The 21675-nt window shown below is 48.2% G+C and overlaps 1 protein-coding gene across 5 annotated transcripts in view; it reads right to left on the bottom strand.

Annotated features, from left to right (window-relative positions):
* GPD2 (glycerol-3-phosphate dehydrogenase 2) overlaps positions 1-21668 on the bottom strand; it is a 60464-nt gene extending 38796 nt beyond the window's left edge. For 3 of the 5 annotated variants that reach the window (XR_010832152.1, XM_066999037.1, XM_066999035.1), the window contains exons 1-3: positions 21014-21153; positions 9243-9350; positions 1002-1173 (exon numbers count right to left, since the gene is read on the bottom strand). Coding sequence is in view for 4 of the 5 variants with exons in the window: in XM_066999037.1 (XP_066855138.1) it covers positions 1002-1173; positions 9243-9344 (274 nt within the window). In the remaining variant the exon portion in view is untranslated. Of the gene's footprint in view, positions 1-1001; positions 1174-9242; positions 9351-19714; positions 19837-21013; positions 21154-21535 lie in introns of those variants that run through there. The other 2 variants (XM_013193657.3, XM_066999036.1) reach the window with 2 other exon arrangements.
* Between the last annotated feature and the right edge of the window lie 7 nt (positions 21669-21675).

Raw genomic sequence — 21675 nt, 5'->3', positions numbered from 1 at the left:
ATACAGCATTTTAACAGAACAGGACTTGATGCTACGGCCTCTTTCAGAAAGAGAACCTGTGCATTCTCACCTCCCTATTTAAAGCTCTATTTTCACTGAACTTGTAAAATTACTAGTCATCTCTGAGAGCAGTCAAGTTTGATTAGGACCTGCTGGCTACGGTTACCGTGTGAGGTGGATGACAGCAGGTGTTGGTGTCCTACATTTTCACCCCATAACTAGAACTCTGCACAGGACTGAAAGGCTGCAGAAGCTGCCACACCTCTATCAGGCAACAGATGATTGATACTACACATTCTCAGCCTCTCGCAGAAGTCAGGTAAAAAACATGATCTTAAACTCATTTTACTTCAAGCTTTTCCTAAGTTAAGGCTACACATAAGGTTAAGATTCAATTCTGCCACTTTGAGTAGCTTCTTAAACCAGTTACACAGCTCATCTCCCACAAGAGAAAAAAAATCAGAGCACAGATCTACTCCATGCACCTGCAGACTGAATGATGTGTCTTCATTGAGAATCCAAACAGACTTCTCTAAATCTGCAATATAACAACCAGCTATAAAGCAACAGAAGCTGTAGCTATCTCACATTACAAGAAATGAGCTTGAGAGCCACTATGCCTCATCCAGAATTCATGCTTGCCCCTTTCAACGTACTTGCTAGAAGTGCTGTGTCTGCAGCAAAGAGAAGACGCTTGCACAAGTGTGACTACAGATAAACCTGCTAAGTAAGAAGCAACAGAAGGTAAGTCCCTCCAGGAGTGGCCAGCAAAAAGGCTTATGTTAACGTGAACTGCATAAGCATCTAGACAGTGAAGACTGCTGAAACAAAAATAATGACTTTTCTTTGAGTTCAACTTCTGAGATCAGAAGGAAGTTTTATAACCAGGCATTCAGAGGACATGTCCTCGACCTTCAAGTGATTTTGAGAAAGCCAATCTGATTAATTTATTATAAACCATGTAATCCAAGAATGAAATGCAATTTATTTTCAAGTCTTACCCCTGGTGACTGCGTCTAAAGCACAGCCACATCCTGTTGCTCCTCCACCTATAACAAGGACATCAAATTCACGTGTGGTTTGTAGTGCCAAAATCTGCTCTTCTCTTGTGGGAAAATCGCGCTTTATTGGAACAGTCACTGCTTCTGCAGCTTGGACATTCACAAAGGTACCCTACAATGATTAAAAACAAAACATAAGGATCTGTATTGTGTGTACAAAAATATACATGTACACATACATATACATGCAACAACAAATCACAGCACTTTTTATAAACATAAAGGAAAACTCAAATATCCCAAGTCACCTAACCTACATATGACGACAATACTGTATTAAAACATGGAACAAGTAGTATTAACAGCAGTAAGGGTTAACACACACTGAAGTAGGTAAGATGAAGTAAATATTATGCTGTATTCAAGTGCTATTACTTATGTTATAACTAGGAATAGACTTCTGCTATGTGAAACATTACAGGATGCACAGGAAATAGTTAAAAAAATACACAGGTTCTCAACTCTGACAATAAAATCCATCAAGCAAAGGACTTAAAGATTAATGTACATTTTATACTTTAAAATTGATTGCTTGTACAGTGGCATTAATCTAAGCTCAAATTTGATTAAGTTCATAAGACTACATAGTTTCTTCAGTGTTTTAGTGTACTCTATTTGACAATAAACTATTTCTACATTTTTTTAAAAATCTTCTAAACAAAGCAAATTATATCCTTCAGCCTGCTGAAACTTTTCCTTACAGTGACAAAAAGTTAGCAGTGTTGCAGTTTGCAGAGCAGTTCAGATTCTACTGAAGTGGTTTGGGAATCTCTCCAGCACACTGCTGATTTTCCACAGGCCACCCCTGCTCCCAGCGTAGTGACCCTGGTGAGAACGGCTGGCATGCCTGCTTAGTCCACAAGTATGGGCTGTGGTTTAAATGTTAAGGCTTCAACTTGTTTCCAAAGGCCCTCTTCAGTTAATATAGATTTAAAATGAATTCTGTAAACCTTTGCAGTCACTGGAAATCACCAAACCTTATTACTGAGCACATATTTCATGAAAACATGAACCCACAGCAATGCCTCACGTAACAGCACAGTAATTGTACACACAATAGGCTACAGGTAGGCATCAGTTATTCAAACAGTTAAATAGGATGCAAGATCCTAAGTCATGTGTGCTTCCTCTTTGTTTTCAGCTCCAGGTCTTTTCCTTACAACTTTTCCTCATTCACTATTGTCCCTCATTCTGCACACAGCTAGGCTGTGACTCTCTCTTCACTATTTATTTATTGAATATACAAAGGATCCATCTTTTCCACAAGAGAGTAAATTCGTGTGACAAAAATACTACTTTCTTACTATTACCTAAAAAAAATGTACTGTTCAAATAATCTCTTTCCAATCACTACTTACAACCAGCATTAATTTGACACTGGCAAGGAAGCTCCCTTATTCAAATTTTTATATCCAAACATTTCTTGAAGAAGCTGAATTAGACGACTTTCTCAGTTATAAAATAATTTTATTGCTTATTGCACTGTTAACTGTGAATTACGATTCCTACAGAAGTTGCTCCTACGCTCAGTCCCACCATACAAACACACCACCACGTGCAGCTTGCCCTGCCTTGGTGTTTCAGTCATTGCTCAGCTGATCTGAGTTCCCCTGCAGTTACGCAGAGCTATCTGCTCGTACAAGCCGCCTTCAGGTTTTAATAACTCCAAGCACTTCCCCTGGCATTTGCAATGGGAAGGGAATATACACCTGCCATAGTAAAACAGCTTGACTGACAAAAGGTAACTCAGCCGCTTGCAGCCATCTGTTCCTATCTGCAGCTGAGCGGGTTTCCAGAAGCTATCTGGCCAAGTGGTGCAGCTCCTCTTTAGCAGGCAATTCGCTGGTTGTCGCAGAGCTCTGTGAGCAGACCTGGTGAGTTAAAGGTAAGCGATTCTTGCAACACACCCACTGTAAATTAACAGCCAATTCAGCCATGCACATGAAGCCTAAACTCGGGTTCAATTATGATTGAAGAGTGTCATTTCTCAGTGTCCCTATAAACTCATCGCTACTGCACAACGGGAAAATAAAGTCCGTAAGCAGCAGTCGTGTCTGAAGGAAGTGCATATTCAAGAGACAATTAATGATCGCATTCATCCCGTAATCATGTGTTACACTGACTAGAGTGCAAGCAGCTCATGCAAATCAGGGCAGCCACAGCTACTTCCATTCTGTGTTACAGCTCAGTGAGGAAAACTGGGCTAGACAAAGAGTGCTTAACTTTATCTCAGGAAGATATGTTTCCTTACTATAATAAAAGAAAAGGGTGAGATTTAAAACAAGGAAGCAGAATCTGCTGAATCACGACAAGCTATGGCATTACTACTCGTTTTTCCATACGTGCTGCTCTCAGTTAGTTGATTAGGACGTCAATAAGACAGCGCACTTTGAAATCAAAAAAGCTATAACTAATAACATCTATCGAGTAGATCAAAAGGCAACAAATTAATAACAGACCAAAGCCAGACTCCCTGCTTCCCTCCGCCCACCCCGCGGTTAGCGCACTGCCTCGCTCGGCGCCACAGGCTCAGAAGGAGCCGCTGTAACAAAGCGAGCGGACGCGGGTTCTGGGTGCCACAGCAGGAGTGCGGGCAGGCAAACCACAGCCGGCAGCCGGGCGGTGCCCGCACCCGAGCCACGGGCTGCCCTTGCTCCGAGGCACTGCAGCTCCGGCAGGGCTCTGCGGGCACCGCAACGGAAGGTCTCCTCCTCGAGGGCCCGGCTGCAGCCGCAGAGAGAGGCACGCATGCTGCTGGCCCCAGGAGCTCCAGGAGTTACCGAGAGCAGAGAGGTTAAGTCAGAGTGAAGAGGAGGAGGACCCTGACCAGCCTCCCCATGGCATCACCTCCTCACTCCCGCACATCTACACCCGTGGCGGCTGGCAGAGACCACCCAACAAGGCACAAAGACTTGGGGCTACACAGAAGTTCAGCTTCTGCATTGCTCTGCAGCCCCGTGAGTCCTGGGCACTGCCACCTCCCGCCTGGGAGCTGGCGCTGGGAGCGCCCTGGCACTTCTCTTCGCTCCCTCCTCCGTGGGCTTCCCCTCCCAAAGCAGGGTGAGGGCCACAGGAGGTGTTTTCCCCGTGAATAGCTGGTAACTGCAACGCTGCAGCCTGCCTGCCTGCGTCGGCAGGGTAACAGCCAGCGCTGCTGTTTGGCTTCCCCCACTGTCCGTGGCTCTCCTCAGCAAGCTGTTGCATTAAGCACGCGTTTTAGAGTCGTATAATTGCAGGGAATGTACACAAGCCACTGATACCAGTTTCCTACTTTCCCTAAATATCACCCTGCGACTAACAGATAACAGCGCTGAGAAGGAAGTTTAAGACAGATGCATCCATGGCTTATTTCTGCATGCGTTTTGGCTGATCAAGTTCAGCTACATATGTTCCACTTTATAAGCTTTAAACGAAAATTGAAAATCCCCAGCTCAAAATGAAGTTTTGCACTAGATGTCCAGATGTGCCTTCTTCAGCAAAATAGGTGACTGTTTTCAAAGTATTACCTTAACTTCAGGAAAATAGGAGAATACATGAAAAAAATCAGAGTACAAGAAGTGCTGACATCATTAAAAAAACACAACAGAAATAGTTAAACTAAACACATTATCTACAACCAATACAGCAGAAGACAGACCGGAGTCCCAAGCAAATAGCCACTGGTACAGCAAGAGCATAGAAATCAGCACACCAGAAACTGAAATATAAGCAAAGTGATTAGCACACGAGGAATTGATAGAGATATGATTCATCTTGCTGTCAATTAAATGTGAGACTGAAGAAAAGCTGCATACAGGGATTCCATCTGCAATAACGTGATTAGTTTGGCAGTGAACAAGTATGTTTACTGAAATAAGCAATTGCTGTTTATATCTACAATTTCTCAGGCAAGAGTTCCTTGAATGGTTTTGATTACACTCTTAGCGAGAAGAAATGTAGTTTGGCAGTTTGAATTCAATCAAGAAGTTATAAAGTGATCTAGTAATCCATAAGCAAGTATTCTTGTTAATTTGGCTAATGCAAATCACCAGGTAGGTTCACAGAGCCAAATTTATCATCCATATTCATTAAAAAAGAAAATGAAGTAATTAAAAACCCAAAGGCAAGCCCTGATGCATTATCATATTATCACTCCCTGCACTGGACTCCCCGTGACAAGCAATTCCCGATCGCCCAACAATGCACTCGCGCACCGGGAGGAGAGAAGGATTGCTGGGTGGGCTTCGCTAGGGAGACACAGCGCTCTTACAACTCCAGAGCAAAGCAGTGCTTTTTCCTCGGTGACTACAGAAAGAAGTACCAGTAACCCCTGAACCAAACCAAGCACACTAAATAATACCCGCATCATACCCAGTACAAGTCCACTTGGCTCAGTGAAGGCACACAAAGCACGAACGCGGCAATGTTGTCAGCATCTACAAGAATGCATCACCTTTGCCAATCCTATCCTTCAGCTATCTGAATATTGGAGGCCAAAACAATTATGTACACAGTGCTTTAAGTCTCATGTAGGGGTCCAACTTCACCTCAGGTGATGTGATTCTTCTTTTCAGGAGCTCCTGATCATTAGAGAATGCACTGTACACAAATTTGAGAGCTGTCTGCATTGTTTAAGATAGATTTCATTTACAGTGGTAGCATTGAAAGAAATTTAGAAGTCTACACACATTTTTGCTTTATGTGAAAATCATTCAGAAGGGACTAGTTTCTTCAGACCTCTGCACTACCATCTGCAGGGATTTACCCAGCTGTTTCCCTTTCTCTGGAAAGGGATTTTTTTTTTTTTTAAAAATAAACCAAAAGCCTCCCTGTCAGACCTAGGCACTTGCCTTCAACATCTCAAGCCACCAAGACTGCACAGAAAGCTCAACCACCTTCCTTAAGGCTAATAGTTACTCAATAGGAAAGAACACCTCCTGTGTGTTTACTGAAAGAGATTTTGCTTGAATTAGTGTCATTCCTACTTATTCCCTTACAGCACAGCATTAAACTAAGCCAGCTTATTAATTCAGTAAATACCCCAGTGATCAGGTTACCATTCGAGACACAGAAGTGCAATATTCATCTATCAGCTTAGGAGTTAAATTCAACAACAGTTCTGTCATGTCAACACGTTCCCATCCTCCTCCTGCTCAGCAGGAGCTGTGTGTTGTCAAAAAACACCGCACAATACGAGGAGTTGACTGAACTGCTTGTATGTCTGCATATGCCATCCATAATCAGAGGATATATATCTATATTGCCTCAATTGCTGTTGCAGAAACATTCTCCCAAATGTCAGCATTTTTATCTGTGTGTGCATAGAAAAATAAGTTGGAATAAACAATCTGAAAAACAGGACAAATTTGAATCAATGGTGCCTTTTATTTCCAAGGTGTAAACACCCCACAGCTGTTTATATACAGGCGAGGTTAGCTGTGCTGACTGTGACATTTTCCTCACAGTCCAGCTTCGACCCTTAAGCCTAGAGAGAACAATATACATTTGAACATCTGAAATTGCCAATACTCACCGCTTTCAGCAGACAAACCACCCACTAATACGCTTGACTAACAGATCCAAGGGAACTCCCAGCCATTCTCAAGGGCCAGAAGCTTGCAACCCGTTAGCTTTTTCCCTTGGAATTACCTGGGACAGCTGAGTTTCACAAACACCTAGTATCAGCTGAGTGAACATGGAAAACAAAGAGAAAAGTCAGCTATGTTGTGTGTTCAGAATTATTAAACAAGGTCTTTTTTCTGTAAGCGGGTGCCCCTCATTCCAGGGGGCTAGCCACTGCACAGACACCCAGACCCCCTGGGTGAGGCAGGACTTACAGACACGGGGAAAGATGGAGCATGCTACTGCACTTGCATTTTATTTTTATCTTATGTGATGGATTCTGTTCATGAAATAACAAATAGACTTCCCACAATGTGTAGCCAATTAGTGCACACCTTGGGGCAATATCCCTCCCTGGCACAGGAAGGGAAGATCTTTGCCCTAGCATATATTTGATTGGCAGGCATTATTAAAAAGAGGACACTTGGGCTGGGGGACATGCCCACAGCTTAGATATGTCAACACTACAAATGGACTGTCCTCCTTTGTGTCAATCCCTCCAGTTATGTTCCACCTGCTGCCCTATATTAGGTGTTTAAGGCAGCAGCTTTAAGGGACATCACGTGGGAAATGTGCAAGTTAGTACAACATGAAAACAACATGCTGTTCACTTGACAGATCCATTTGCTTACACATATGCTGGAAATTTTTCAGATCCTCTGTAGACAGATACTACACAATAGGTTCAGAAATCAAGGAACAAGTGGATATTTCATTCTGACACCATGATCACCTTCTGTAGAGCTTTGTTTTTTAAACCGCCTTTAAAAAAATTGTAACAATCATCCAAGAACAACAAAACTGGAAATTCTCTGAATCCCGTAACATTGCATATATGACAAATTAACTATCCAGATCAGTCTTGCCTTCCAACTTTGCTTATTTAACAGTCCTAAGATTTGAAGCTGCAGTTTCTGACAGTAATGAAGCCAGACTGTAAAATCCTGTGATAAAGACTCCAGAGAGAGTCAGAAACGGCATTAGCAGCTCGGCGCAAGACAGGCAGTCCAATGGGAAGCTCACTTACAAAGCTAGGATTTATTTTCTGCAACAGTATCTGAAGCTATAAGGATCCTGGCTTATCCACTTTCCAGCTAGGTTCCCCAGGAATGACTCATCTCATTTGCTTTACCATCATCTCAGCTGCTATTCCTCCTCCACACAGAAACAGCCAGAAGTTTCAGATTATCATTTGTTCGGACCAGTAGTGCACACCTTCATCGAGCTAAGAGCAGACCGCCTGCCATCACTCGCTGCCTTACCCTGAATTAGACCACTACGATTACTTGTATTCCGTCAGTTTCCCCATTTTGAATGGGAACCTACAGTAAACGTGTGGCAGCTAGGCAGTTCAGAGTAACAGCCTGCCACTGATAAAGAGCTGACCAGTTACATTTCTAAGGTGAGAAGCAGAAAGCTCCATGCAGAACGTGTACCTGCTCACCCAGCTGCTGAAACTGGTATTGTCTGAAAGGAAGGAGAAGGTACCCCCCTCAGGGCTCGAGCTTCTTCCAAACCCAGATGGACAGGCCAGAGCTCTGACTGCACCTACTTCAAACCATATGGAAAATGGATTGCAAATATTGTCAGCCAAGGGTGAGGTACCAGCCTCAAAGCTTACACTTAACAGCAGATAAGACGTGTCTCTATATGCGTCTACTGACCCTGGAGAAAAAGTTATGAAATAACTCCAAAGCACAGCACAACTGCATTAAAAATAAGAGATTCATTTGCTTAAAAATAGCTCATCAACACCAGATCTGCTTAAAACAATCCACAACTTTGCTTTTACTGATCTTTTTCCTTGGCTTCTGCATAGAGAAGTAGGGAGAAAAGCATAGCTGCTCCAATTTGGCTGGAAGAAGTAGTTATGACAGTGAATCTATTTTCTACTACAGAAAGAATCAATCCACAAACTGGATTGAAATCTACTGCATCTTTCTGCTACCACTATTTTACTTTAACAGTATGTTTTCAACATCAGCCTTTACTGCTCTTGGAATTTTTATCTTGTCAGCAAGCCTTAATTACCTGAAATACAGCGCTGAACTGGCATGACCATACCAGCATCTAGGTTGTGCCCACCCAGTCAGACACCAGTCACCACGAGAAACAGGAGCCTTGCAACTGACTTCTTTGGCACAGAGCGCATCCTGAAACAGTTTTCAGTTGTCTGAACTGGCCGAGAGCTGCCACAATCACTGCTTTAAAGCTGAGATTTTTCAGAGGTAATCCTGGTGGTTACACTTCAAGCTGCTACGTTTGAAAATACCTTCCAAACTAGTTACTACTTAGACTTCAATTAATACTTTTCACTCCTGCAACTAAGTGAAACCCCTCGTAGTACCCAAAGAACATTTTTGAACATGAGAAATGATTTACAAGAATCATACTTCCCCACCGGTTAAAGACCTACAATAGCGAAACATCATTTAACGCCATCCTCCAGATAGCACCCAGCAGATCAAGCTGAGAGGCTCTTGGCATTCCTTTCCAAAGGAAACTATTCGTATAAGCCTAACATACGCTCAAACAGATTTTAAGTTTCATATTTTATCAGAAGTCATAATTAATACTTACGTGTTTGTTTCTATACTGAGAAAATTGAGAGAGGCCAAAAACTGTTGCTATGGCACCTCCTCCAATGAGAACAGTTCCTTTCACTGCCTTCTGAAATGCCATTTTTTACTGTAAGAAAAGAAGATAAAAATTAATAGGCAGTTTTGCCATGTTAAAATCTAGGCTACACAGAATAGACCATTTGTAGAAGCTAATGACAATGTTTTGACAAGTTGAAATTTAGAGTAGCAATAGATTAATTAACGATTTTCACTGCAATACTAATGATTTCTAAACAAAATGTAGAGAGAGGCAAGCCAGAACACTGGTATTTGCTATTGAAGCTGACTGACAAAAGAGTATTTAGATATACAGGTAGGTGTGTACATACATACACATTTTGTGCCGTCAGCACTTGTCACATAACCGAGCACTTACAATACCATGGCAGAGGCAGAACGAGAGCACCCTGTCATCAGCCAGATGGCCACCAAATCCTCATCACAACCCAACAGCTGATCTGCTTGACAAAATCACCCTCAGCTACCCTCCATCCCATCAAAACTATTTCTACAACCAAATTCGCCCAACAGCACTATCCTGGATTCCCACCAGGAATTACGATTCTGCCCTTCACAGTACACCAAAGCTTGTCCTACCCAGAGCGGTGCAGAACGCTAGCCAGGAAACAGGTCCCTCAGCAAGAAGCAGCAGAGACTGCGGACAAGACTAAGTGGCTTAAAACAAGTGCAGAACTTTATCATCTAGCTACAAAGGTATTAAAGCTGGGCCTATGTAGGTCAGGCAGATCCTTGAAAGGGCCAGTGTTTGGATGCTGAATGAAAAATTTGCATGGAACTGACCTGAATCTTAAGTAGGCACAGCCTAACCCATCTTCCCAGGAGCAAGGCGGCTCGCATCCCATAGAAACAACGTGCAACAGATTTGAGCAGCTTCAGTCAGTGCTCCAAGTCCTTAGGTTACGAGGACACCTTTGTCTGTGCCCCAGATTCACACAGCAGTCTCTACACAAGAGATCCAGCACCGTGAAGACTTTGAGCACAGGCAGGCGATGCATACAGCAGGTCTGCAGAGCGCCAGGGGTGGCTCTGGGCCCTATTTCTTCTTTCAGTCTATATAGTCATTACTCTTTCTTAAAAAGATTTACAGCAAACATGTTTAAAAACACAAGCCAAATAAGAAAACTTCATTTTAAGATGGTATCAGTCTTAACTTCGTTATCTGTGCACTATGCTTGCAGCACATCCATGGGGGAAAACAAATGCACAAGCAATTATTGTAGGCAAATATTTTAGGTATAGTTGTCACGTGTTTGTATCGTATGTACTGGTTATTGTAAAGGAAGCAGAGACTTGTACCTTCCCAGAAGGCTTTTGAAAGAGCAGCACGTACATTCCTAAAGGTTCCCAACACAAAGATAGCCTTTCTCGGTCTCTATGTAGAGTATCACACAGCCCATTTAGCTCCTACTTCAGTTTTAAAAAGTAGGAGTTTAATCTTTCCTTTTTATCAAGACCTGGGGGAGTCAAAGGGAAAGGCAACACAATCCCCCTGCAGCATCTCAAAGCAAACTCACCGCAGCCTCGGAAGCTACAGCAGCTCTGTAGGAGCGGGCCGAGCAGCGACCTGAAGGCAGGGGGCAGCCCGCTACCCCCAGCGCAGCGCTCCAGGAAGCAGCGACCCATGCCAGCTGCAACGCTGGCAGGCCACCCCGCACCTCCCCTGCACTACCTAGAATTAACAAAGTACCAGAATTGACAAAAACCACACCCTACAAACGCACACCCTACCACCTTCAGCCTGTCACTGATACAGCGTCCCCTCTACAGATCTGGGAATACCTATGGATACTCCTGAAGCCACAGCACAGTACGCACCTCACAGGAACTGAGGTGTGCCATCACCACACTTTCAACCTCCTGCAAAATAAGAAAAACAACACACACGACAATCAACATCAGCTCACATACTGTCTATGGCTGCACAAAGCATATGGCGATGGTGAACACATACACAGCATCCAAGCACTCTGTGTACTATACATTTCTACCATACGGTTTCTTCAAGCCGCTAGAATAATAACTCAGCTTTCAGAACGCAAACTGGTGGCAAGCGCAAAGCACTTTCACACACCTTACGCAGCGGCAGAGAATCGCTTCAAGTAGGACTACGAGACCCTAGCTTACAAATGCCTGCTCTGGGAACACAATATGCTCTACGATCCAAGTGAGTTTTAAAAGAACAAATTAGCATCTTCCAACGAGCCAGCTCACATGTCTGAAGAGATGCTGGCTTTCAAGAAAACAAATGGAAGCATGTCCACACGCTGCTTTTTGTAATCAAGTTCAGCAAAGGGCGATCGCTGAAGCACAAATCCCTACTTGTCCCAGTTCAGCTAACAATGAACAAGCTGCGAGCGCTGGCTCGGCAGCTGATACGAGGTGGCAAGAGCAGCCCGCACGCTCCCAGCCAAGCGCCGAACGGCGAGGCAGCCTCCGCCAGCAGGGCCAGCACCGGCCTGCGGAGCAGCAGAGCCCAGAGCAAGGTCACGAAGCCCAGGTGACCACCTCCTGCCTCCCATTCACCGCCCTCCTCAAGCCTCTTCCAAGACTTCCTCGTGCAGACCAGGTACGCACCTACCAGAGGTGAACCTCTGCATTCTCACTCACCGATTAAACACTAGCTCTCCCAGATAAGAGTTTGTTGAAACAATCCCCCACAACCACCACAAGAAGCCACCCACAACACCAGCTTCGATTCAAAAAGCATCTCTGTCATCAGCTCTAACGCAATACTACACCGACAAGCTAATAGCTTTTATTTAACCATTTCCTATACGAAAACCTCTGCTAGGAACCCAGCAAACTCCACTGCCGTTACATGCAGATGGAGGAGAATTTACTGCATACGTAACTTCAGAAGACTGACTGTCCTTTAAGAGATTATCAGAAGCAAATGAAAGTTCAGTTCAAAACTGGTTTCTACAAATTTTGGATGAGAAGTGCAGAATCTTTATGGTATAACAGACACTATTCTAGTCTTTTGGCATGCTAACCTTTTCCACCTTTAAATTTGTACCGGTGAAGCTGTTCACCCTACAGAACCCAGTGCAGGTTGCACAGCACGTGCGGAGGTCTGCAGAGCCCCACTGCTGCCCGAGAATGCTGATGCTTGGCCACAAGAAGTCAGACCCGGGGAGCCAAAAGTCGCTGCCTGCCTGGCCGCGTCCACTGGCCGCAGAGCTGGCTTCCCTGCACGGAGCCATACAGCGGGTGCAGGTAACGATGGCGGGGAAAAAGCAAGAGACAAAGGTTTGAGTGTTCCTATACACCAGGCTGCAAGTCACAGAAGTAGGGCAGCTGCTCAAAAGCTGAGGTAAAAGCGCTGAAGGAGGGAGGACCTGCCCGGACAGCCATGGCAGCCACCTCTGCCGCCTGAGCTTCCCGTCCCTACAGGGGAAGCGCGGCTGCCCACACAGCGCTACGGTACGGCGGGATCCAGCTGCCCGCCGCCTCCCACGGCCGAGCGGCGTGCTGTCAGCACACGCGTCAGGATTTGGAGGGCTGCAGCGAGCCTCCTCGCTCACACAGCCGCCTCCCAGCAGCTAAGGCAGCGCCAGGAGGCGGCCCACGCCGGCACAGCGGGGCGCGAAGGCGCACGTGCCTCGGGACCGCCTCGCTGCTCCCGCACCCGTACCGACGCCATCCTGCCGCGGGGACTGCGCCTGACCACGCCAAAACGACGTGCGATGTGCCACTAGGACGGTTCTGCCACGCTTTTGTTACTCAGTGACACCAGGAGGAGCCCGGCAGCTCAGTGCCCTCGCTCTGGCCAGGGTTAGGGCCTCCGTCAGCACGGGGCCGACCCTCAGCCGCTGGGTGGCCGGGCCCGGCCCTCGGGCAGGCCGCAGGCAGCTCCGCGGAGGACGGAAATGAACGGCCACGTGCACCTTGCTCACCGTTGGTACGAACGGCTTCTTCAGGGACAGAAAGGGAAGCGCAGCTTAACGTAAGCCACTCCAACACGAAGCTGGACAGGCATCCAAACCTGCAGACAGCACCTCCGCACCCAGAACGTCTCAGTTTCATCCCAGGAGCCCGTTAGCCCATGTCCGAGCAGGCGTATCTGGGTTAGGCTGCTTCACCTCCAGGCAAGCAGAGCCCAGGACAAACGGCCACGGATAATTTTTTGTCTTTGCGGGGGTTTTTGCTGTTGCCTGCCCCTCCTGTGCGCAGGGCCCTGCCGCAGCGTGCTGCGCCCCCCGGCCCAAGCCCCCGGCTCCATCTCGGAAGGAGCTGCGCCGCGGGTGGCACGCAGCACGCAGCCAGCTCTGCCCCGGGCGGCTGGGGCTCTGCCGAGGCACCAACGCTGCCTCAACGCAGCCAAAGGGAAATTACAGGCTCCCTAAGTTCTTCAAGTTATGTCCCAGAATTGATGCTAAGGAGTACTGCGAGCACAACAGGATAAACCAGAGAGCAGAAGAGGAAATGGGAAAGAATGCAGCGCACATAGCTATGACAAGATTGTACACGAGTGCTAAGGACACAGACAAGAGTCTAAGCTTAAAAACTCACCTATTGCAGTGGGTAATAAAACTCACCTCTCTTCCAAGCTGATATCAGTAACTTGGGATCAAATCTTCAAGTTTTATAGCAATATAAATTGTACAGCACAGCACAAGAAGCAGTGCAGTCAGAAATAAGTCACCCTTCTATAACACAGGTATTCTGAGTAATCGTTAAATGGCTCAAACAGCATGCAGTGTTTTGATGCTGTAAGCAGCCTGACACTGTAATCACCAGGTCAGGCAAGACTTATCTTTTGTTTCGATACAGGTTTTGATAAACAGCACCTTTAGACCCATGCCCTCAGCTCGAGGGCTGGCTGAAGTCCTTGACAGGCTGCGGAACGGGCTCAGGCAGGAGCAAGGAGCCCTCCGCCGTCACAGGGGCGGCCAGGGGCACGCCACGAGGAGCGGGTGCAGCACACGGCGTGATCTGTCCAGAAGCAAGCGACCCACGGGAAGGCTGCTCAGGGAGCCAGCTGAGCACCGGCAGATGCACGGTGACATCAGCTCAGACTCGTAGCTACAGCAAGATTCCCAATGGCAGCCTGGTGCTACCTTCTGAAGTTTAAGGGAAGAGAAAGAGCTAGTCTGCATCGAGTGGGAAACACACAAAAGGTTCATCAGGACAGATTCATACTTTGTTTCCAATAAGTCAATACAAACCATTTCGCAGTAAGAACTACTCCCTCCTGCACCGAGTTTCTCGACGAGTAATTGAGGGCACACTCACCACGATCGAGGTGCGTGGTTTCTCCCAAACTGCAGTCACTGCTGCCAGAAGCGCCCGCCCCAGAGCTGCTGCCAGCGAGCCCCCGGGCTGAGCCCCCGCACCCACGGACCCCCAGGCTCCCACACCGCGGCCCAGGGCTGCGCTCCACCATTAACATGCCCCCCAGAGCAGAGCTCTCCTGCTCTGCTTTCAGCCCCGCATTTGAAAAAGAAACAAAAACCATACAGAGTGCAACTTACATCCTGTTTTTTAAAAAATTATTTCAACACCCGTCTTCGGCAGAAGCTTCTGTACAGGGCGCCCCATATGACAAGTATCTGCCTCCCTGCAGTTCCCAGCAGGCTGACAGAAGTCCTAGGAGGAACTTGTCTTCATTTCCCGCAATGCCCAGCCCAGGCAGTTACCAGACAGCCTGCCTGTTGGCTGGGATCTTATTTTGGGTTGTGTAACGCTATGCCGCCTGCCAGCGCGCACACGCACCTACCAGGTCTCCCACCCCCTCCCAAGGTAGCCGGTATTTCTGTGCTCGGGTACCTTCTAATTATCAAGGTGTTGGGCTAGACCTAAGGAGGGCACGGGGAAAGTTGGTGGAAGAATGAGAGGAATGGAGGAGGAGGGAGCGAAGGCAGCGAGGGAGGATTCAGACGCAGTGCCGCAAGTTGGAGATCAAAGAAAGACGACTACTTTAGCAAAAATGCAGAGACAGATGGATACAAACTGTAAAGCTTTGCAATAAGTGTGACGCCCTGTATGCTGCCATCAGACATGGTGTATGAGACGCAAAACCTGTTAAATTAAGAGAAGAAATCCAATCTGTTATGTTGTATATCTGAGTGCTTTATGAGGCCATTACCATGGAATCTGGATGCTTCACATTCCGTTTTAAATGAACACATCTAATAAAGTGAGTCACTCAATGGAAGACTCAAAAATAGAAAACTTATAATCATCAGCACTACAGTTTGCATAACTTGCCATTTGCACAGTAGCATTGTCTCATGTTTTTCATTTTTCCCAAAAGCTTCTCAGGTGCATTTCAGATGAGAGCCCCAGACCAACGAGAGCTCCGGGCTGAGCTGGGATCTTGCACTGCCTCTGCTTCTCCAAACAGAGGAAGACGCTATCCTCAGCTCCCTCTAATGCTGCTTTTGATCCTCCTTGCAGGGCTACTTAAAAGGTAGCCACTGTGATGGTGCGCAGAGCTGCAACAAGCCACTTAGGCCATAATTAGGACTCTTACTATGGGTAGTTTAAGAGTTTAAAGCAGTACTACTCAAGAGTGTGATGCTGACAGTTTGCAGCATGCATCAGTGGAGGAATGGCCAAAGAACATGAAAAAGAGGATGTGACCATATCGTATTAACACTCCCATGATAAGATCACCTACTAGCTCTAATGTAGCTGCTCTTATTTGCTTTTTAAAAGACCACAGTGGTTAGTACGTTACACAGCAAGTCAGACCACGCTAACTGAAGCAAGCATCCTAGAAGCAAGTAATTAAAGCTTAAATGAACCAGCACTGGAGAAGCCTGCCCTGCAGCACTCCGAACAGCCAGCAGGCGTACCTCTCCCCAGGTTACCTGGGTCCCACCTCCTGGGCCGACCTCTGCTCTCTGTTACCTACCCAGCAATGACACAAAGGGGAGAACAAAGCAGCACGCTCCACAAGGCAACCAGAGCTTATCTGCCTCTCTGGCTGCATGGGCTCTGACACACGTCCTCGTGACTTGTGCATCTAATTCCTGCAAGCCACAGCTATAAACAAAGCCACACACCGAGATAAGCTTCCAGTGGATACATAACGCAGCTGTCACTGAGACACTACTGAAGATGAGTGCTCCAGATCTTCTCCTAAAGCCTCTCATGTAGACTCCAAGTTCTTAAACAAGTTATGGCACTTTAATTAAAGTAATTACCCTCACCAACCAAGCACAGAAACATAACCCATAATACACCAGGACAGCTCGCAGGGTTACCAGCCCCTTTAAGCCACAGACCACACCACGAATTTGTAAGTTCCCACACCCAAAACTCAGAAGCCCAAACCCCCCCAGGCCAACTTCCACTAATTAGCGGAAGCAATGCAGCAGTTCACCATATGGGGAAAGGCCTTCCCACGCGCAAGTACAGGCACCCAGCACGGCTGCCATGCCCAAAAGTAGCTGCATGGCATGTCACGCACAAAAATAAAGGAAAAACAAGGCAAAAATAGTCATACTACCCTCATCCTTCTCTTGGTCCCCACTGCTTCAAGCTTCTTGATTCGCCTTTTGTACTTAGGTGACCAGGATCTTCCCACCAGGCGTTAGGTGACACCCCAACTGCTTTAAGCACTATCCTACAAGGAATAAACTTTGACTTCTCTCTCCTGTATTTATATTTTTAGACCTAACCACTTTTTCTCCTGTGTCACCACCACCCAAAAAAAGAAAAAAACCTCTTGCAGGTAACGAGGTGTGGAGGGTATCTAACTGATAAATATTCCTTGGCATTTCAGATAGCGATAATCTTGCCAGAAAAGGCAGCACGTTTCTGACAAGGAGGTGATACATACTTGTGGATGACAATTCCAAGCACTGTACCTCACAATTAACAGGAATATTTAGAAACACTGAGGCCATCCGTATTTTGGGCTTCCTCATCACATAAACATCACAACATATTTTACAAGTTTTACCAGGAAAGTATTTACATTCCCTCCAGTCCTACTGAAACGTTACTTCAAACCCCAGCCACACAAGGAGTGAGAAGCCTCGTCTCCAGCCTGGTTACTGACTAAATTTATGCAGAACGATTCTCATACGTTTTTGTTTGCCAACGTAGTCTTCCAGCTTAAATAGTTCAAAATAGTCATTCTTGCTCCCCACACGAGTGAGGATTTATACCAGCCATAAGATCCACCACGCACAGACAATACTAACTCGCAAATACTGTAAGTTACAGACAGTTATTGGACCGACGTTCACCCTTCTTTGTGCATATTCTTCAATCACCTCATATTTGATAGAGGTTTGGTTAGACAGCCCTGCAAATTCAATTAAATCCTAGTACCTGCCAATGCCTACAGTTTCTTCCCTCCCTCTCTCCCAAGTCAGGCACTGGAGGAGGAAAGGTTTAATAAACAGTGGTTTGCTTATTACAAGATTGGGCACAGACCTGCATATACAAACAGGTACCTGCTCAAAAACAACTACAAATTAGGTAATTACTTAGGTGTGTCAAGGAAGTAGCCTAGTTTTGTACTCCGGGTTGAAGACTGAGAAACCCGATAGCACATGCAAATCCCATCCAAGCAGGAGGGGCACGCATTCAGAAGTCAGAACTAGCGCTTGGTTTGAGAAACACTTTGCTAAGCAGAAGAGTCCCAATCCAAGACTCAGTACCCAGCCAGCAGAGAAACAGCAACTCAGCATCCATCAGCGTTTCAATTTATAACTCGGGGCTGGCTCATCTGGCATTTGGAAACCCCCAAGACAGAGTTACAGTCACTTGGGAACCTAGCTCAAACACAGCTACTTCGGGATACAAAATGCTTCTCCTTCTGCACTGCCAAAAACAATAAAATAAATCAATGCTACGATCCTGCAAAAGAGTTTTGATTGCGAAGTGTTTGTTCATTATGTAACACAAAAATGTCTTCTAAAGTAGTGCTTTTTGGAAGCAAGAGTACCAGTACACCTACGTTAGCAAGAGCCGAGGCACGGCTGCAGCGCAGCCCCACAGCAGAGGGCCGTTGCTGAGAACGGCCTCCAGGATACCCGCGGGCGTGCACACCGCTTGTCAGCGAGTAGCTCCAGCCCAGGCCCACCGACACCCATGAAGCAGTTGAGGCACATGAGGTCTTCCTTATTTAACGGGAGATCTTCCCACTTCTGTCTGATCTGCTTAAGGTTGTTTTGCAGCCTCTACTCTAACTTTTATTTCACGTTCGTCTCCACCTCCAGTCCCAGTCATCCACCGACTGCTCGGTGCTCCCCAACCTCTGGGCGCACCCCGGGAAGGCAACAGGCCCGCAGGCAGGCCGGCCACGGGCAGCCCCCCATCCTCCGGGGGCAGAACCGCGCAGCCCCGCTCGCGCGAATGAGCTCCCACCGGCTGGAGCGGCACACCCGCCGTGACGCTGCCAATCCCCAGCACAACAGGCGCAAACTGCAGGTGGAAAGCCAGGCAACGTACAGCAGGACTCAGCTAACGTATGCTGCACTGTCAGAGCCCTGTTTTAAATAAAGCACAGCATAGTCCCACGTACTGGAAAAAGGTGAAACAACTCTTCGAATCCTGTTTGCCAGCACGTAAACACACACCACAACACGGCACCTGACAGAAGCGAGCTGCTGCTTAACAGAGCTAGCTGCAAATGAGAGCCCTTGTTTCAAAGCCAGAGATACTTACACTTGAAAGAAGAAAGCAACAGCTGCAAACTGGACATTGTGGGGAAAAAAAAATAAGCACATTTATTTTAAATATTTGCTAAAGTTTGCAGAGAATTGTGAAGGCAAACTAGAGAGCAGAAGGGAACCTGTATGAGCTTTCATTTGGAAAACTGGTTTGCGTTGAAGGCCTTTGAACCTATCCAGCTTCCTAAACTTCTAATAGGGACAGATTACCAGGCAGCAATGGATCTCCAGAGAAATTACTACGTTATGTAGTGAGGGCCTAGCTCATGAAGTTTTTTGCTATACTTCTGCGTATGCGTACACACATCATTACACAAAACAATGTGCACATCCGTTCTTTTTTATGGTTAATATAGAGGAGCTTAAACTGTATTATACTTAACCAGCAACACTTAAAGACCTTGAAATATCAGACTGACTCATCACTAGCTACTTATCAGTCACCACTCCCCATCACTAAGCATTTCTGAGGAACCGTACCTATAACCAAATGAGTAAAAGCAAAGGCCTGATTAACTTCAGTTAAAAATATACCATGCTCCTGACAGCCACCTCACCAAGCTTGTTCCTTATCCATGGTTAGAAGATTATCTTACGAAAGGACCTCAGAGTCTTCAGGCTAATGGCAGTGTAATTACACTTGAGCAAGCCTCGCACGCAGGGAGCTCCCTGGCTGGAAATACAGAATAGCAGTAACGGTTCACAGAGAGCTCAGTACACAGGCAGACTACAAGTACAGAGAATGAAAATAAAACATACAGAGAAGCACAGCCACAACCTGAGAACTAGCAGATGATAAATGTAAGAGTCCACAGCAGTAACAGATTCATGCACAGACCGCTCCAAGTCTTCAAAGCACAGCAGCCCCTGACTCTGCAGCTGCCCTGCCTTTTTTTATCTACCCGTTGGCTGCAACTGGCAAGCCTGGAGATGTGCTCCTGCGGCCGCTCCTCCCATAAATTCAATACCTTTGCCCCTTGAGAGGGCTCAGCGCAGCTGCAGCTCTCTGAAGTGAGGGCCTCGTACAGCAGTGAGGAAACGTTACTAAGTGCAGCTAGGAGCTGGGCACAGCACAACCCCGCAGCTACTTCAGAGCGGAGAAAAGAGCTCCCACCTCGTAGCAGCAGGCGGGAAGGAGCTTGCTTTCAGAGCATCCTTCCTACCAGGCTACAGTAAATAGCACGGTGAGTTCAGCAGGTACCAAATCCAGACGTTTTAAAGTCAGGGCCTCCACATGCACTCTTGTACCTTTTGCCCCACAGTAATGGTCTTACAAAGATTTACTGAAGTGACTGATTAGAAGAGATAAGAAGTCAGAACAAGTTCAAGAGTTACTTGTTACACTGGAGCACTTTCACCCAGAAAGGATCCCACGAAAGCACGCAATGCAAGTGAAGTAACCCTGCTTTCCTCCTCCAAAGTTCGACGTTACTACAGCCACGCTTATTCTGCGCCCAGCACCCACACTCACAGCCCTTACGCGTCTGTTTTACAACGGGGGGCTGCTCTAGGGGGTCAACAAGAGAAAGAAAGTCTGGTGACGGGTCCTGCAGAAAGGCCGCAGACGCCCGGCCGTCCGGCACCGCGGCGCGCAGGCAGCTGTGCAGCGGCACACAGCCGGGCTGCGCCCGCAGCCAGGAGCCGTGTCGGGGTGCTGAGCCCCCGCGCAGGGGCAGCGGCGCTGGGGGCTGCCGAGGGCTGCAGGCCGCCTTCCGAGAAGCGCCGCACGCTCTAAAAACGTGCTCATTCCTCCCAAACCTCCCTTGCGCCCCAAGGCTCTGGGAAGCTGGGGAGAGGGCCGGGAGCCCTCGGCAGAAGCGGGCCTGGGTCGGGTCGCGCCGCACACCCGGAGGGCAGGGCCCCGGGGCCGCTCAGCGCCGCAGGGATGCTCGCACCGCCACCGGCCCCGGGCAGCGCCGGGCCCCCAGCGCCGGGCCCCGCCGCCGCCCGGCCCCGCAGCGAAGCCGCCTCGCCGCCCGCCGCCCCCGTCCCGTCCGTGCCCGCCGCCCGCCCCGCTGGCCGGGCCCCAGTGCCCGTGCCGGCGGGGCTGGTGCAGGCGCTAGGCCCCGGCCCTTACCGCTCGGCCGCCGCCGGCGCGGCTGCTCCCGGAGGCGGGCGCTGCGAGAGGGGCGCGGAGCGGAGCGGAGCGGAGCGGCGGCCTCCCCGCCCCGGTCTATATTGGGCGCGCCCGGGGCCGGGCCGCGGCTGCCCGGATGGCGCCGCTCGGGGGCCGCCCGGCCCGGCCCGGCCCCTCCTGCCCTTCCCGGCCCGGCCCGGCCCGGCCCCGCCGTCCCGCCCGGCGGGGGGCGGTGAGCCCGGCCCGGCCCGGCCCCGCCGAGGCCCGCAGCACGGCCGTGGCACCGCGGCGCTGGGGATCCCGGCGTGCCGGCCTGCGGGGCGCTGCCCCTGGGGCGGGAGCGCTGCCCGGGCAGCCGCCTGCGCCTCTCGTGGGGCCCCAGGCGGGCGCCCAGCTGACAGAGCTGGTAGCGGGGAGCGGGCTCCTGGCTGTGGTAGGGCCACCGCAGGCAGCATCCGGATGATTTACAGAGGCACTCGTAGAGTTCTTGCCCAGAAAAGCACCACACCTCGGAGGGGTCACCTTTGTGAAAGAGGTGGTGTGTGCCGGGCGTGCAGAGCCAGGTTCACATTTTGTTACTTTCAGGTTTCTCCAGCAGCCCTCGTGTGCCGTGAAGCTGGCGAAGAAGCTGCATCTGTGGCTGCCTCTCAGTGACCTGATAC

The sequence above is a fragment of the Anser cygnoides genome, chromosome 6, assembly GCF_040182565.1.
Source record: "Anser cygnoides isolate HZ-2024a breed goose chromosome 6, Taihu_goose_T2T_genome, whole genome shotgun sequence".
Taxonomy (NCBI): domain Eukaryota; kingdom Metazoa; phylum Chordata; class Aves; order Anseriformes; family Anatidae; genus Anser; species Anser cygnoides.
The sequence above is the reverse complement of the archived record's forward strand: the minus strand, read 5'-3'. Positions and strand labels throughout refer to the sequence as shown.